General features: G+C 43.6%; 1 protein-coding gene across 2 annotated transcripts in view; it reads left to right on the top strand.

The window, feature by feature from the left end:
• The first annotated feature begins 3,345 nt into the window (after positions 1 to 3,345).
• DIS3L (DIS3 like exosome 3'-5' exoribonuclease) overlaps positions 3,346 to 15,505 on the top strand; it is a 32,745-nt gene continuing 20,585 nt past the window's right edge. Inside the window, exons 1-3 of one of the 2 annotated variants that reach the window (XM_006050214.4) lie at positions 3,346 to 3,572; positions 4,952 to 5,105; positions 13,970 to 14,098. In XM_006050214.4, coding sequence (XP_006050276.4) covers positions 3,434 to 3,572; positions 4,952 to 5,105; positions 13,970 to 14,098 — 422 coding nt within the window. In that variant the 5' untranslated portion in view covers positions 3,346 to 3,433. The remainder of the gene's footprint in view (positions 3,573 to 4,951; positions 5,106 to 13,969; positions 14,099 to 15,505) is intronic. The other variant, XM_044925401.2, reaches the window with a different exon arrangement.

Below are 15,505 nucleotides of genomic sequence, written 5' to 3'. Positions count from 1 at the left end.
GTTGTTCAGCTGCTCAGTCGTGTCCAACTCTTTGCGACCCCATGGACTGCAGCATGCTTGGTTTCCCTGTCCTTCACTATTGTTTTAAATAGTTTAAAGTTACAAAATGCTAAAGAGAGATGTTAAGGACATATAAGAAGTAAAAAAAAAAAAAAAGAAAAGAAAGAAAATGGGAGCACTTTGGAGGGACTCATGAGCAGCTGTCAGGAGCGTTTTTACGTGAAGGTCAAATCCTGTTGCGTGCCGGGGGTCTCTAGACCTGTCCTCCTGCACTGCTGGTTGCCATAGGGGCCCGCCTAGTGCTTTGACCTGGGGACCAGCACTGTGATGTTCTCCTAACTTGTGTGATTCTGTCTCAGATCTCACTCACATCATCCCACACGCAGATAACTTTACATAAAAATGCAATGAGTGAGGGATCATGACTCTTTTTAATATATTCCCCCAGAGGGACTTCCCTGGTGGCCCAGGGTTAAGACTCCACATTTCCAATACAGGGGATGAGGGCTCATCCCTATTCAGGGAACTAAGATCCCGAATGCCTTGCAGCACAGCCAAAAGATAAAAAGATACTAAAAATGACAACAACAAAAAATATGTTCTCCTAGAGCAGAGGGCCCCAAAACCAATGCCCCCGCCCCAGGCCACACAGCAGGAGGTGAGGGGTGGAATAGTGAACAAAGCTTCACCTGTGCTTACAGCTGTTCCCCAAAGCTGTTATTACCCTCTGAGCTCCACCTCCTGTCAGACCAGCAGTGAGACTAGATTCTCATAGGAGGCAAACCCTAAATGTAATGAGGTTGAATCATCCTGAAACCATTCCCCTACCCAGCCACCCCACCCAGCCACACACCCACCTCCAGCCCTAGTCAGTGGAAAACTGTCTTCCAAGAAAACTGTCCCTGGTGCCAAGAAGGTTCAGACAAGTGCCCTAGAGAAAGTGATCAAACTGGATACCCTAGTTCTGCTCACTTTAGCATAAAAGGAAGTGCCAATGCTCTTCCACCAGCTGGTTGAGGTGCCTTAACTAGCACTGAACAAGTTGACTATAAACTCCTTAGATATGAGTTGTATTTTATTCATCTGTGAAGAGCACTGTAATTAGTGAGGAGCCTGCTTTGGATTCAGCCAGATTCCAGCTTGGATATTGATTCCATCACTTAATAACTGGATAATCTTGACCTTGATAAGCTTAACCTCTCTAATCTTGTTTCATCATCTGTAAAATGGGGATAATAATGCCTGACTCCATTGACTTGTTGTGGAAATTAAATGTGACACTTCTTTGTAAAGCTCCTGATGCAGCTCAAAGGTCTTTGTTGAGAGCTTGGAGGAACAGTGGCTTCCATCCAACCAAGAGAGTGTGATCTCAGAAGAGACTGTATTTTATTTCAGTCACTCAGTTGTATCTGACTCTTTGTGACCCCATGGACTGCAGCACACCAAGCTTCCCTGTCCATCACCAACTCCTGGAGCTTGCTCAGACTCATGTACATCAAGTTGGTGATGCCATCCAACCATCTCATCCTCTGGCATCCCCTTCTCCTCCCACCTTCATTCTTTCCCAGCATCAGGGTCTTTTCCATTGAGTCAGTTCTTTGCATCGGGTGGCCAAAGCACTGAAATTTCAGCTTCAGCATCAGTCCTTCCAATAAATATTCAGGACTGATTTATTTCCTTTATGATTGACTGGTTGGATCTCCTTGTAGTCCAAGGGACTCTCAAAAGTCTCCTCCAACACCACAGTTCAAAAGCATTGATTCTTCGGTGCTCAACTTTCTTAATACTCCAACTCTCACATCCATACATGACTACTAGAAAAAACATAGCTTTGACTAGATGGACCTTTACTGGCAAAGTAATGCCTCTGCTTTTTAATATTCTATCTAGGTTAGTCATAGCTTTTCTTCCAAGAAGCAAGCGTCTTTTAATTTCATGGCTGCAGTCTCCATCTGCAGTCATTTTGGACTGTTTTAGTCTCCATCAAATTTCAAGGAGAATTCCTTTGCCAGAGGCTGCAAATGCTATCATGCTGAGGTTGAATAGATAATGTTTACCTCAAGGGAAAGGATTGGTTTCCATTTTATCTGCATTGTTTGAATTTTTATATGAATTAAAAATACATGACATTAAAAATAAATACAGTTTTTTTAAAGGGAAAAAAATGTTGAGTTAGCAGGGTTGCTGGCTTATTTGCGGAATCTTATAGCTCTTTCAGGGACAGCAAGAGCAACAAACAGAACATACTAATATTTATCTATATTAATACAAAACACTAATAATTGGGCTTCCCTGGTGGCTCAGCTATAGAGAATTCATCTACCAAAGCAGGAGATGTGAAAGCAGGGTCGGAAAGATCCCCTGGGGAAGGAAATGGCGACCCACTCTAGTATTCTTGCCTGGAAAATCCCATAGACAGAGGAACCGAGAGGAGCCTGCTGTCTATGGAGTTGCAATGAGTCGGACAGGACTTAGCAACTAAATAACAACAAAAAGATATGTATCCATATTAATAAGGGAGTTCCAATCCTATACGGACCTGAAGGTAGAAACAAAGTACAATAATCCTTCATAGTTGCACCAAATCTTTGCAAGACTTTCGTTTCCTTGTACTGACAGTTTCAACTTCCCATGATTCCGCTTATAATTTTTGGATTTTACCATGGTGTGAAAGTAATATCCACTTGGAATTTTTATCTTTTTTGAGCTAATGGCACAAGACACTCTCCTGTGACGCTGAGCAGGGGAACAAGTCTAAGCTCCGAGACAACACGGTGATCAGCAGAGTAAACAACCGAAACGCGGGCAACCATTCTGCTTTTCACTTACAGTACAGCATTCAATAAATTACATGAGATATTCAACACTGTCATAAACAGGCTTTGTGTTAGATGATCCCGCCCAACTCTTGGCCAAAGTAAGTTTTCTGAGCAGGTCTAAGATAGGCTGGGTTAAGCTGTGATGTTGGGTAGGTTAGGTGTGTTAAATGGATTTTCAATTCAGATGGGTTTATCGGGACCTGACCCCATCGTCTGTGGAAGACGATCTGTATTATCTTCGTCCCCCTGAAGTCTTTTGCTTGGTTTCCACCCCTCCCAGGCAATTCCACCCCCAGGCAACCATTAAGGAGGGGAGAAACTGAGGCAGGGTTGGGGGGAGACTGTGAGTCCGGCTAGAACACCCACACCGCGGGCCTCTTGCTGCTCTCAACACCGGGGTTCGGGCCGTTAGGGCGGTTTTCCGTGCAGAGCCCGGAGCGCTCAGGCCGCCTAGAAGGGCCTGCCTGCCTGGAGCTCCGCGGAGACCAGGCCGAGGGGGCGGGCCCGAAGCCTCGGCCTCGCCTCCGCCCGCGCGGCGCCGCGGCTGCCGCTTCCCGGCCGCTCGCGGAGCGGGCGCCTCCCCGGCCCCGGAACTCTGTCCGGGCGCGACCAGCATGCTGCAGAAGCGAGAGAAGGTGCTGCTTCTGAGGACCTTCCACGGCCGGACGCTGCGGATTGTGCGGGAGCATTACCTGCGGCCCAGTGTGCCCTGCAACAGCCCGCTCTGCCCGCAGCCCGCCACCTGCCACAACGGTCAGGGCCTGGGGTGCAGAGGGCTGGGGGCACCGGGAGCCGAGGTCCGGCGGGAGCTGGGTGGCCGGGGCTGGAGCGCGGGGAGCCGAGGCCGGGCAGGAGCTGGAGCTGGGGCGGCGGGGTCGGGGTAGAGCGTCGGCCTTAAGGTGGAAGGGTGCGGCCCAGAGGCGGAGAGCGAGGCCGCGGTGGCGCAGAGTCCGAGGCCCCCGGGCCTCCGCCCGCCTCCAGGCATCACCTCCGACCCGGCTGTCGCTCGCACGCAAGGGGCAGGCGGCTTCTAGACCTCCGCGAGCTGGGCCGGTCCACGGCTCCGCGGTCTCTCAACCCCGACTCCCGATTGCTCTGCCCGGGGAAGCGGAAGGGCCGAGGGGCAGGCGCCCCCGCCGCGCAGAAGCCTGGTTTGGGGGCTCTCCGAGGGGCCTGTGGGCGCTGGAGCGTCCGGCCCCCAGGCTCGCGGTGGTGAAACGAGGAGGTCCCGAGCCGTGGGCCCCGCAGTGCAAGCCGGGGCGCGGGAGCAAACGTTGCTGCTGCTTCTCGTTGTACTTTGCTTTGCTCCCCACCACTTTTCTGACCTACCAGCACCGAGGCCTCAGACATTTACCCAGTGGAGAGCCCACTTGACTGTAGGATTTGTGAATCATCTGGGGCGTCGTTGTCTAGGAAGGTCATGGGGAGACTGGATTTGGGTCGGCTGCCCACTACACCTTCCTCCACTTGATTTCTGGGCTGCTGGGGTGGCCGATTTAACGATGGAGGTTGCAGGTTCTTCCTTGTGGTGGGAGAGGAGCATGGTAGTCCTTTTCAGCGAATATCTGGGATCCTCAGCTTATTATTAAGGCGAACATTTCAGTTACAGCTCGGCTAACCAGCTCCGAGACACAGGCTGGGTGGAAGTCCCACCTCTGCCCTTGCTTGCACTGAGCATCTTTTCTAGTCAATTCAGCCTTCCTGGCCCAAGGAGACTTCTGAGCACGTTCGCAAGCTTGAAACAGAACCGACTTGATATGCCTGGACATAAACAAGTGGTTAACATGTTTATTTGTGGTGCCCCACTGGAAAGTGAGTGCAGGTCAATGAGTTAACACAAAAAAAGTTAAGTTGTGCTTAGGATTTGCTTGTTTTTGTTTTTTGTATTTTAATCTGTCATCTTCTGTCCGACTGGCAACACCATAGACCACACTGAGCTTTTATTTATCATAACTTCAGAAAAATGAAGGTGCTGAATTTAACTCTACCAAAGTGGATTTGTCTTTTAAAAACTTCACAGTGTTGTTAAGATTAGAAGTTGTTCTGCACATGGGGACACCGTGACATTGAAATCATAATAAGCCAGGTTTGCAAACGCTGTCTGATCTCTTCCGTTTTGAATTATGCTTCAGATGGGAAACTCTTGTCTAGTGACGTGACTCATTACATGGTTCCAGATTGGAAAGTCGTTCAAGATTACCTTGAGATCCTTGAGTTTCCTGAGTTGAAGGGAATTGTTTTCATGCAAACGGCTTGTCAAGCTGTGCAGCATCAAAGAGGCCGGAGGTATCTGTTTTGCATTATTTATTTATTTATGGTGCAGGGTTTTTTTCTCCCCTTTAGAAAAGGTCCCTTGTTGGAGAGAGAGGGGAGGAATTCATTATTTTCATCAGAAAGGACTTTTTGAACTAATGTGGCATTTTCTTTGCCAGTGAGGAATGCAGTAACATTCTTTTATATTTCTTCTTCAACACCTGGCCCAGAGATCTGACTGTAAATCAATGAACTGCAGTGTCCCCAGGATGTGGGTATTTAAGATTCTTGGCTTTTGGTTTGCAATTTTATAGTAGCAGACCTATTGCTTACTTCTGGTTGAAAACTGCATATTATTTAATCTTCTTATTTATAGATATATTGTTTCAGAAACGTACATTCTTTTCCCCCTGGGAAAAAGAAAGTGTTTTAAAATTTGAGGCTCCTTTATTGGGGAGGCAAATTTCTTTATAAATTCATTTAATCACTTGTGATTTATTCAGTGAAACCAGAATTAACTTGTTTTATTTTTAGACTACTGGTATAACCACCAACCATAGTAATTGTATTTGCTAAACAAAGAATTTCTGGTTGAACTCAGTCTAAAATGCTTGCCTTGTGCGTAAAGGAAGAACAGTTTTTCACCTTTTAAACAAATACACTATACATGGTTTTGCTTCTTTTACGTTGGGAAAAGATTTATGATTTGAACTTGATGGCTGTATGGAAACAGCATATTAGAATTATACACCCAACCTCTTAACACCCCAAGTTAAGCAGAAATTATGTTTATTCTTTTTTAAATGTTGTGGCTTCTTCAGACGTTGGTAGTAAAAGATGAAGTGTGTTTATTTGTATATGAAAATGATAAGTTGTTCTTATTATATGCTCAATTCAAAAAATATGCATTTACTAGATTGTGTGCAGGTTTTTCAGATAGAATATTTTTATATGAGCTTGAAGTTGATTTTGTTCAGACACAAAGATATAAATGTTTATACGCATCCAGGTTTAAATGCTGCTCTAGGTGTCGTATTTCAATTTCTGCTACTAAAATCAATTTGCTGTTATAGTGTGAGTTGCTAACACACTGCTGGGCCTTTTCAACTTCTGTTTTCTAAAATATTTTTAATATTAAGGATTGTTTTAAAAACCAATTCCTGGGACATTTGAAAGCAAAGAATTGGAATTTAAATAGTCTTTTTTCCTGAACATTTCAAAAGTAGTTAACTTGGAAAATTACTGGTTTTCCATTACTTCACTGTGTCTCTGAATGTACTAAATGTGAAAACAAAAGCTGAAGAGTCATGGAACAGACTCACAGGGTAACGCCCTGGTTTTGCCATTTTTGAGCTCCTAGTTCCAGGCCTTCTGAAGTACAAAAAGAAGTCTTGGTCCCTCTCTCAACAAACTTGTCTTTTGGAGTTAGATGCAAGAAGCAAGAAGGTAATTGTGGCATACCTTACATGGACACATGTAGGATGATTTAATGTGGACTGTGCAAAGTGCAGAAGTGAACATGGGGTGTGGGAGTTGAAAATGCCTTCTGAAGGAAATAGTTTTGAGACTGGTCTCAATGCGGGGAAATGAGCCTGACTGATGACGAGGAATAAGAAGCAGCAAGAGGAGTCAGCAGGTTTGGGACTTAGTGTTTTATTTACCCGTTAGGCGACCAGCAGGTGTATTCAGGTTGAAACAGCTAAGGAAGTTACCTAAGCCCTGCTGCTGCTGCTGCTTCTGCTGCTAGGTCACTTCAGTCGTGTCCAACTCTGTGCGACCCCAAACACGGCAGCCCACCAGCCTCCCCCATCCCTGGGATTCTCCAGGTAAGAACACTGGAGTGGGTTGCCATTTCCTTCTCCAATGCATGAAAGTGAAAAGTGAAAGTGAAAAGTGAAAGTGAAGTCGCTCAGTCGTGTCCGACTCTTCACGACCCCATGGACTGCAGCCTACCAGGCTCCTCCGTCCATGGATTTTCCAGGCAAGAGTACTGGAGTGGGTTGCCATTGCCTTCTCCTACCTAAGCCCTGGAAAGTGTCATATATTAAAAGCTAGCTTTATAGTTGATGACAGCCATTGAATGTGTAGGATTCAGGAGATATGCTTGATTAATTTGGCCTTTGTAAGTGTTACGTGTAAATCACTTGAGTATTTGTATTTAACCAAAGGTGGCCTAGCAGAAGTGGTAAAGAACCCGCCTGCCAATGCAAGAGACATAAGAGATGCAGGTTCGATCCCTGGGTTGGGAAGATCCCCAGGAGGAGGGCATGGCAACCCACTGCAGTACTCTTGCCTGGAGAATCCCCATGGACCCAGGAGCCTGGCAGGCTACAGTTGATAGGGTCACACAGAGTAGGACACGACTGAAGTGACTTGGCACGCCTGCGGCCTAGCAGAGGCTCTCTGGTGCTTTGCTTCATTTAATGTTGGGGAAAGTTTTGTTTTTCAGTTCTTCCTTAGAGATTTTTGAGATGCTGGTAAACAATTCATTCTATTTGGCATGCTTTTAGGAACATTATTGCTTAGGAAAGTTTTGTCAAATGAAAATACCTGGTCTGCTCTAGTGTCTGAAAGAAGGATGCCTTGCTTTCTCTTTTTGACTCCTTCCTAAATGCCATCTGTATAGCATGAGTCTCAGTCTCTTAGAACGTAACATAAGACTGAGATCAAAGTGTTACAGTTGGAAAGTGTTACAGTTTGATGGGGATCAAACTCCCCATCCTATATCAATGTTACTCAACATGAGTAATGTAGTCAACTTTGTTTCTAAAAGAAAAGAAAGTCTCGTGGATACTCAGTGTTAATTTAAATTAAGTTACTTAAATATGTTTCAACATAAATTTAGGTATAAATCCTCATACCTAACTACTTAATGCAACCCTAAACCCAAATCAGACCTTCAAATTAAACAAAGCTACAAAATCAGAAAACTGCAAATGAACATTAATTTAAGGGGACCAATGACACTGTTTTATTGAAATGAAATCACCCGAGTTGGGTTTAATAATGGAAAGACACAGCCTCTATTGGAATAGGCAATGGCAACCCACTCCAATATTCTTGCCTGGAAAATTCCATGGATTGAGGAGCCTGGCAGGCTACAGTTCATGGGATTTCAAGGAGTCAGACATGACTGAGCGACTAAGCAATCACACACTGCCTCTGTGTCTATAGACATGGATTCTATATTTAATATGATTTTGTAGTTTGATTTCAATAATATCAATGCAGAAAATACCTGTTCTCATAAGTATGTTGTACAAAACAGTATGAGGAATGTCAAGTTTTTGATTGGAATAATCACACGCTCTGCCATCTAACAATCCTCAAATGTTTATTTAATGAGGGCTCATGTGGTAGGCCTGTAAGGCTGACATTTATTCATGTGTTAAGGTGTTCATCTGAGAGATTCTATGTGTCAGAGCTGTGCTAGCACTGAGGATACAGTGGAGAGCAAAAGCAGACGTGCTCTCGATGGGGAGACAGGCAGTAATGGATGCTCAGAAACAGATGGGGAAATGCGGCTGTGACAGGCATGCTGAGGCATGGGACTTGGCTCAGGAGAGCCCAGACTAGGCGCCGGAGGAAAAGCTTTCCTGAGTGAGAGGCCTGTGTTGAGCTCTGAGGGGTGTGTGAGTCCCAGGCAAAGAAAGGAGAAAAGCTTTCCGGGCAAGGAAACTGTGCCGTGCAAGGTCGGGGGAGGGAGTACGTGGAGAAGGAGGGAGGAGAGGCCCTGGGCTGGACTAAGATAGGGTCCATGGGCCTCAGGGATGTGGCGAAGGGTTTTGAGCAAGGGGGATAACATGATCGGATTCCAATTTTGAAAAGATTACCGGGCCAGTGGAAAAGAGGCTTGGCGAAAAGAAGAGGAGGTACTTGCTTTAGTTCACATGAGAGATGTGGCTAACTTAGAGACAGGGAGAGAAATAGACTTTTCTAAGAGCTGTTTAGTAGGTAAGATCCATAGAACTTTGTAAATATATAACAGATTGAAAACATGTCCACACAAAAACTTGGAGACAGATGTTCATAAGAGCTGTATTCATAATAGCCAAACTATGGGAACAACCCAAATGTCCAGCTACTGATAATGATTCCACGAAAGGTGTTTTAACCATACAATGAAATATTATTCAGCCATAACAAGGAATGAATTAGTGATAAATGCTACAACACGGACTTGAAAATATTATGCAAAGTGAAAGAATCAAGCCACACACATGGAAATCCTATATTGTATGATTCCATTTATATAAAATGCCTAGAATAGGTAAATCCAAGAGATGAAAAGTAGGTTAGTAGTTGCCAGGGGCTGAGTCAAAGGGAATGAATGGAAGTGACTGCTTGATGGGTATAAGTTTCTTTGGGGGCTGATAAAAATGGAATTAGATAATGGTAACGGTTACATAACTCTGGGACTACACTAAAAACCATTGAATTGTACATCTTAAAAGGGTGAATTTTATGCATCATATCTCAATAAAGCAACTGTTTTTAAAAGAGATCTATAGGGTTTAGTAATGGATTTATGTAAGTGAGATAAGGGAGAAGGTAGTGTCAAGAATGACACTAAGGTTTCTGGCTTGTGTAACCGGATACAGAGGGAGGACACTGGAGGAGGTCAGGGGTGGGAGGGTCTTGAGTTTGAGGTGTCTTTGAGGCTTCCAAAAGGGCAGTCCCTGACACCAAATGGCATTGCAGCTAGAAGCCTGGTCCAAATTATGCTCCATTTAAAATGTTTTAAGAATATCACCTAATGCAGGCAAATACTGCTTGATTCCACTTATACGAGGGACCTAGTATAGTCAAATTCACAATCAGAAAGTACATTGATAGATATCAGGGGCTGGGGAGGGAGGGGGTGAGGAGAATGGGGAGTTAGTGTATAATGGGGACAGTTTCAGTTTAGGAAGGTGAATAATTTGGGAGATGGATGATGGATGAGAGTTGCACAGATTGAATGTACTTTGTGTCACTAAACTATAAGTTAAATAGGGTTAAGATACTGTGTTTTATATTATATGACTTTTACCACAGTAAAAAAAAAAATTAAGAAAGAATACAACCTAATATAAATGGAAATAGAAATTTTTGAAATTCTTGTAGAAAGCTTAGGGACCTCTGAAAGCAAGTCTAGGAGACCTCACCCCAGTTCTGCAAAAACTGAAGAAATGCAGCCTTGAGTACGGAGCCCACTTCCTTGCACATCTCCCATTGGTTGTATGATGCCCACTTCTAATCCCCAGAGAGAGGAGTCAGCAGGGGAAGGCATATTGCGTCTGCAGATAAGATCACTACTGAATAAAAATAGAAAAAAAAATCAATCTAGAAAAGGTAAGTTTTGCTGTCCCCTGAGAAACTGTCTGTAGATAATGGAGATTTTTAGAAAACACTTGAGCCAGACCAGGAAACTAGGGTTTTTCTGTAAGACTGGAAGTTTTTAAATTTTTTTGTACTTGACTATTTGAAACTCTTGTCCTGTCATTCAGGCCAGATTTGTTTAAGGCACTATGATGATCTCTGCTGGCTCCCTGCAGGATGCTCATATATCTCATTCCATCATGTGCACCACCAGCCCTGACTAGCAAAAAATACGACTGTATTCGATGGATATGCTATGAAATTATAAGCATAAGCCCACATGCCTACATGAGCACTGGACTGTCACACTCAGAGTGATTCGCTGTTTGTCTCCTGCTTTCTTCATTAATATTCTCGTGCCATTTGTTCATTTGTTTTATCTGGCTGATAGGTAGCTGACAAATGAATGCACACTCTAAAAGTCTACGGGAAATATATGGGAGTAGAACTTCAAATTGAGAAAATTCTTTTTGCTAAGTGATAGGTTTTGCTAAGCATTGGCAAGGATTGTCATTACGCTTATTTGGTGGTAAACCCCCCTGGGTCTGGCTTGTGGAGCATCAAGTGTTTGGAGAGGACTGGATTCGAGAAGCCCCACGTTTAGGGTACAGGTGTGCTGACCAATGCAGTGATGTGTGCGAAGCCTAGCAAAAGAGCAACTGGGTTCTGAAATGTCAGAGTTTGTCCCAGGGCATTTGTGTCTTGTATTTGGTTCACTGTTGTTGCAACAGGTTGTGAGTTCATTGACTCATTTGCAGACATTTTTTGAGCACCTGCCATGGATTAAGTGCTAGAGATATAAGGATGAAGCGTGCTGTCTGCTCTCTTGAGCCTTCTGTCCCCTGTCTTTCCTCCCTGGGGTCCTTTGTCTACTTAATGGTCTGTTCCCTCCCTCCTGGATGCCTTCCTCTTCCCTCCTGGGTTCCCATCACACCCTACACATTGCCTGAATGATGCTAAAGCTGAAACTCCAGTACTTTGGCCACCTCATGCGAAAAGTTGACTCATTGGAAAAGACTCTGATGCTGGGAGGGATTGGGCGCAAGAGGAGAAGGGGACGACAGAGGATGAGATGGCTGGATGGCATCACTGACTCGATGGACGTGAGCGAACTCCGGGAGTTGGTGATGGACAGGGAGGCCTGGCGTGCTGCGATTCATGGGGTCGCAAAGAGTTGGACACGACTGAGAGACTGATCTGATCTGATCTGATCCCACTGAAATGGGTTGTTCTATCTTTTTTTGTGGTTTTATTTTGTTTTGACAATTAGTGTAGCTATTTTTTTTAATCACAGTAAAATATATATAACATAAAATGTACCCCTATCTAAGTATACTGTTTGGTAGCATTGAATACATTGACACTGTTGTAACAACCTGCCTTCAGAACTTTTTCATCTCCCCAAACTGAAACCCATTAAATGTTAATTCCCCATCCCCCTCCCCCAAGACCCGCACCCACCCCACACACACACAACCACTGTCCCACTTTCTGTCTCTGTGTATTTGGCTCCTCAGGGAAATACATATAAGTGTAATCATCCAATACTTGTCCTTTTGTGACCGGCTTGTTTCACTCAGCATAATGTCTTCAAGGGTCATCTGTGCTGAAGAATATGTCAGAGCTTCCTTTCTAAGGCTGAGTAACAGTCCGTGGTATGTATATACCACGTTTTGTTCATCCACCCATTCCTCTGTAGACACTTGGGCTGGTTCTACCTTTTAGCTAATATGAATAATGTTGTTATGAACATGGGTGTGCAAATATCTCTTTGAGACGCTGCTTTCAGTTCTTCGAGGTCTGTACCCAGAAGTGAATTGCTGGGACATGTGGTAGTTCTAGTTTTGACTTTTTTTTTTTTTTTTTTTGAGGAATGGATGGTTATGTTGCGTTCACCATGAGCAGGACCGTTTTGCAGGTGAAGGGCAGCATCAGGGATATCTAGATGGTTCCCCTGAGGGCCCTCAGCAGAGCACAGAGAAGGAGTTTGCTAACTGCAAGCTGTTTAGTCTGGTATAGTGCAGCCAATACCTGCACTGAACTCAGGTGCTTTATTAGGGATGTGGCTAAAGGGAGCAAAAAACTGGAAGAGATCAGGAAAAACAGGCAATAATTTTCAGTCTTTTCTCTGAATTAATAAATTTCAGATGTTTATAAAACCTCTTCTAGAATTTTTTATTGCTTAACAGGAAAAGTACTCATTTAAAAAATTCATGCATGACAGAAATGTGTGAAGCAGAAAGTGAAAGTCCTTGCCTAACCACCTGGTAAGGAGGGTCTGGGTCTTGCTAGCACAATGATGGAGACTCTTCTGTGCATATTCTCAGAGGTTGTGAAAAATGATTTTAAGTGTATCTTTGTGAAAGTGGGAAAATTATAAATTTAATATGTTCTAGGCATTTCCAGGGGAAAGGGGCAGCTTTTGTTTACACAAGTGGAATTCTATGAAGGAAAGCTACCATTCACATAAATGAAGCTGAACCCTTTTGTTCATTAGGACAGTTTTATAAGTTGTAGTTACCTGATGATCCTTTTTGCTGTTGATTCCTTTTAAAGTGGCTCAAAATTAGAATTACTAAGAAAGTAAAATGTGTTTCTTGCTTTCCAATGAAGTGTTGAGATGATACAGATTTGATAGCATTTATTTAGAGGAAAAAAGTTAAAGTTCTGCCTTTGCTGTATTGAAAAGACTCATTTTTAAACATCCATGGTGGCAGGCTGGAGCTAGGAATGCAAGGACACAAATTTTATTATATTACATGCCAGTCACCTACCTTGGATAATTTATATGTTAATTTAACATCTGATTTAATATTAATCCATTTTTAAATAAATAATTGATTTCCTTTAAAATAATTGTGAATATTATATATTTCATATTACCAAGACAATTGAAAAGCACCTTCTTAGAAACTGACTTAAATGAGACTTTACATTTTATTTGCTTTACATTTATTTGAGATTAATAGGAAGATCTCCTGATGGGGAAAAACCTTAAAACTTTCTGTTCGTTGTCTGACAGATGAAGCTAGCCTTCATTCATGTAAATAGTGTGGCTGCATCGATAAAATTCACAGATAAATCCCCAAACTCACCTTACATACCTTTTCCAGGTCTGCCAGCAAAAATAAAATGTATTAAAACCCAATGCCATTTATGGAATAAAATGAAGTATAAAAATACAGCCCTAAACTCTGCTTGCCTCTGTGAGCCTTTGACTAAGGGGCTACATGAGGCAAGGTCGTATAATTACATAATAAACAGCCAGAGGTCTCAGAAAGGGAAAAGGATGTAGAGGAATTTAACTGATCCATGAACTAACTCCTGAGGCTCTGCCCACGCCCATCCCGGCAGGTGAGATGGAGAAACAGCCGCGCAAGCGCACTCACACACTAAGGCCTATAAACAAGTGTGTCTTGGGTTTTAAATAATCAGTCTTTCACTCTAAAATGCCTCATCTTTTCTGAACCTTAGCAAGAGCTGGCAGGAGATGAGTACATGCTACGTGAGATTTATTCTTCTTCTCTGTGTCACAGACAGTATAACAAATTGCGAAATCTCCTAAAGGATGCGCGTCATGATTGTGTCCTCTTCGCTAATGAATTCCAGCAGTCCTGCTATCTCCCTCGGGAGAGAGGGGAGTCCATGGAGAAGTGGCAGAGCAGGTATGGCCCTGAATAACAGCTAGGTTTTCACCCTATCAGCTTCTTTCATTTCTCTATCATTGGTTATTTGGGAGTTGATCTAAATATAACGCCAGAACAAACCAACAGTTATTCTGGAACTGTGATTAATACTGAAATGTTTAATGTGTCTATATTCTAGAGATGTCATTTGAATACAGTTTTAGAAATTGTAATTAAGGAGATACAGGTGCCTAGAGTAAGTTTGCCCCAGGCCCCTAAAGGCTAATAGGATCTAAAAGTCACAGCTTTAATGCAAGTGTGTGTGTGTGTGTGTGTGTGTGGCAGGGAGAGGTCCTACTTTTAAGCTAAGATCATCTCACTTTCTCTGGTTTAAGTTGCTTTAATATCCCCATCAGCCTTACTAAACTGAAACTCATAGTTTAATTCTAGTCAAGCTGTTTTAGGAAGTGGGGGTCATAGTTGAGTCCACCTAAATGCAGAGCCCTGAAGCAAGGATTTGGGAGAGGAGTTGTTTGTGTGAGAAGCAATTCCCAGAAGCAGGAGTGAGGAACTGGGGAGAGTGATGCAGAGAAGGAGGGAAAGCAGTAAAGGATGTGTTGCTGCTGAGGGAAACTGAGGCTCCGTCTGCTGGGAACCTTTAAAAAAGCATGCAGAGCGTGCCCCAGAAGTCACCTCCAAGGGCAGAGGCGAAGGCACTTAGGTACCACTCTAGCTGAGGGTCATCCCCTGAGGGTGTTAACTCCAGTCAGCGGGCCCTTGAGAAGGGACGGAACCGTCACCCCCGCCTCAGCTGAAGCCAGAGGCAGCCTTAGGGTGCAGGTGCTGGGCACACATAGCTTCTGCCACACTCTTCTGTGGAAGGCAAAAGAGAGTGTAGTTTTAAAATAGCTTTGCCATACAAAATATTTACATCATCTTTTTCCTCATAATTCTTTGTCTGTGTAGCCATTAAATATTTAAATTCTCTAAATCAAAATAAGTACTGATATATACTGAGTCTTTAATGGACTGAGTTCCCACAGGGCTCCACAGCAGAAAGGGAAAAGCAAATCTCTTCCTAGATTGGGTCACATGTGAGGACTCACACTTACTAACTACACAGCCTTGCACGCAGTCAGTACTTAGTGAATATTTTTAAATTCTAGAACTAAAGGAACCTTTCACAGCATCTTCATTTGCAGAAAGGGAGACAGATGCCTACAGAAACTGACTTTTCAAGTCCATCCACTTCATCAGAAACACGATCCTTTCTTGAATACATCTCCAGACCTAGACTCCATTTTCAATTCAGATTCTCCTCACGAGGATTTTCAGACGTCTCACGTGGTACCATGTTGGATTCTGTCTTTACTGGGTTATGATCTTCAGCTTCTTGCATCCAGCCTACTTTTTCTCTTAGCCAAAGGCTTGTTTGTGGTGCTGTGA

The sequence above is a fragment of the Bubalus bubalis genome, chromosome 11, assembly GCF_019923935.1.
Source record: "Bubalus bubalis isolate 160015118507 breed Murrah chromosome 11, NDDB_SH_1, whole genome shotgun sequence".
NCBI classification, from domain to species: Eukaryota; Metazoa; Chordata; class Mammalia; order Artiodactyla; family Bovidae; genus Bubalus; species Bubalus bubalis.
This window is presented reverse-complemented; position numbering and strand designations above follow the sequence as displayed.